Consider the following 2,476-nt stretch of genomic DNA (forward strand, 5'->3'; position numbering starts at 1 on the left):
GACATCGGGAGGGGTCGGCGGTGGCTGAGCGCCACGGGGACACGGAGCTGTGCCAGCCCCGGGACGGGCACGGCCCGCCGGGAATCCCCGCGGTGCCCGCGGCCGGGAAAGCGCCGCGCTCGGGAGCCGCCTTCCCTCGGTTCCTGCCCTGGAGCCACGCTCGGTTCGGGAGCGTTCCCGGAGCCTTCCCGGAGCCTCCCCCGGAGCTTCCCGGAACCTGCCCCGGCCCCTCCGCCGCTCCGGCGCGGCGCCAGCGGGGAGAGCCGAGCCCCGAGCCCCGAGCCCCGGGTGCGGCGGGTGGGGACCCCCGGCAGGTCCCACCTGCGCCCCAGTTCCTGTTCCTGTTTGCTCACCGGGCTCCCTGCCCGCTACACGTGGCTGATAAGGGCAGCTCCCGGCGCTGCCCGCAGCTCCTCCCGAGCCGTGGAACGTCCCGCTCCCGTCCCCGGGGATCGCCCGTGCCCGGGATCCCGCCAGGAGCATCCCATGGCGGGCACCGCATCCCCAAAACACCGCCGCCGGCTCCGGGCGGGCAGAGCCGCGCAGGGCTGAGGGAATTCAGGAGGGAGCACGACCCCCCAGCCCCAATCCCAATCAATCCCAATCCCATCCCGTTGCAGGATGGCCGACGGGCACGGCTGGTGGAAGCTGACGTTCCTGCGGAAGCGCCAGGCAGCGCCGCCGGTGCTGTACGAGAGCCCCGAGGCAGCGGCGGCCCCGGGCGGGGGCAGCGCGGAGGGGCCGGGCCCGGAGGAGCCCCCCGGATTCGCCGCCCGCCTCGAGAAGATCGTGGACAAGAGCACCAAGGGCAAACACGTCAAGGTCTCGCACTCCGGGCGCTTCAAGGAGAAGAAGAAAGTGAGRGCGACGCTGGCCGAGCATCCCACCCTGTGCGGGGCCGGCGAGCGGGAGGAGCAGTGACCCGGCCGGATGGCGACCTGCGGCCACCCCGGGAACGCCAAAGCCGAAGGACACAGGACTCAGGATGGAGTTTATCCGCGGGATAAGCCCGGACCCTGCAGGATTGAGCCCGGGGCAGAGCGGAGCGGAGCCGGGCGCTCCCCAGCGCGGACTGGTTCGTACTGGGATGAGGACACTCCCCACGCACAGCGCCCGGCCCTGCCCCAATCCCAATCCCAATCCCATTCCCGATCCCCTCCCGTTGTCACTCTGCGGGGCCGGGGCTGTGACATTTCCCTCGGGGACAAATCCCCGCGCGGGGACCACGGGGGGCTCCCGGGAGGAGCCGCGTTCGCCACGGAGCCGCTCCCCGCTGCTGGAAGTGCGGAGCTCGCCCCGCGGCTCGGCAGGATGGAAACCCTCGCGCTTGCTGCTAATTAACAGTTGTTAATAAAGCGAGCCCGGGAGCGGCTCCTGGATCGTGGCAGGGTGGGATTGCTCGGGATCCCTGCGGGGCACGGGCGGGAGCGGCGCCATCGCGGGGAATCCCTGACCCGGTGAAGGAGGAGGAGGAGGAGGAAGCAGAAGCAGCTCCGGGAAGGCTCCGCGGATCCCYGAGCCCGGCAGGGCAGCGAGAAAAGGCTCCGGATCGCTCTGGAATCCCGCATCCACCCCGGGGAACCCCTGACCGCCGGAGAAGGGGCCAGGCGGGGCCGGGGTGCCCTCCCAGCTCCGCAGGGTGCGGCCGTTCCTGAGCTCCGCAGCTCCGACAAAAGCCGGACGGTGCCAAAAGCCCGGCCCAGCCCCGGTTTCCCGCACGGCCCGGTGCCAGGGCAGCCCCGGCTCGGTTCGCTCCCAGCCCCCGCCGGTTCCGCTGGGAGGGGGCGCAGAGCGGAGCCCCTCGGCCCACGAACGCCCCTCACCCTGGAATTCGGGCTCCAAGGAGGGGTGGGAGAGTGGCACCCCCCTGTCCCCTCCTGTCACCCACCGAGGGTCCCACCGGGGGGGACAGTCCCGTCCCTGCACCGCAGGGAACCCCCAGGACAGAGCCGGCCCTGAGCACGATCCCGCTCCGGGACGGCAAAGGCAGAACCGGGGGGGATTTCAGGGATCGGTTTCAGCCAGGGCCGGGTCCAGGCCCGGGATTCCCGGCTGCTCCGAGCTCCGGCTGTCCCGGGACAGCCCGGCCCTGCCTGGTTAAACTTTAACCCAGTATTAACCCAAACCCTTCACGCCTCCGCAGAAATCTCGGTTTATTTTTGCCAGGCTTGGACAAGCAGCCAGAGGAGGGAACGGGGTGAGGGCTGGGGTCTCACAGCCCTGGGACAAGCCACGACAACGGCGACATTTTAAAAATATTAATAATTAATATTAATATTTAAATTAATTCAACACCAGCAATGACCAACAAGGGATCGAACACATTCCACGATTGCAGACAAAACACGGAGAAAGAGAGCTGACAGCGGCGGGACAGCGACAGGGGTGGCACTGGGGTCACAACGGGACCCTGCACAATCATTAACACGATTAATTAACCACCGGCAGTGATCACAGACCGATTTGGGGACAGGGG

General features: G+C 68.7%; 1 protein-coding gene across 1 annotated transcript; it reads left to right on the top strand.

The window, feature by feature from the left end:
- The first annotated feature begins 270 nt into the window (after nucleotides 1-270).
- Nucleotides 271-2,470, top strand: PRR15L (proline rich 15 like). The gene has a single exon (XM_057388300.1). The coding sequence runs from the start codon at nucleotides 622-624 to the stop codon at nucleotides 919-921; it is 300 nt and encodes a 99-aa protein (XP_057244283.1). The 5' UTR covers nucleotides 271-621; the 3' UTR covers nucleotides 922-2,470.
- The last annotated feature ends 6 nt before the right edge of the window (nucleotides 2,471-2,476 follow it).

Source organism: Malurus melanocephalus, unplaced genomic scaffold (genome assembly GCF_030028575.1).
Source record: "Malurus melanocephalus ecotype Western Australia unplaced genomic scaffold, MMel_1.1 scaffold_1761, whole genome shotgun sequence".
NCBI classification, from domain to species: Eukaryota; Metazoa; Chordata; class Aves; order Passeriformes; family Maluridae; genus Malurus; species Malurus melanocephalus.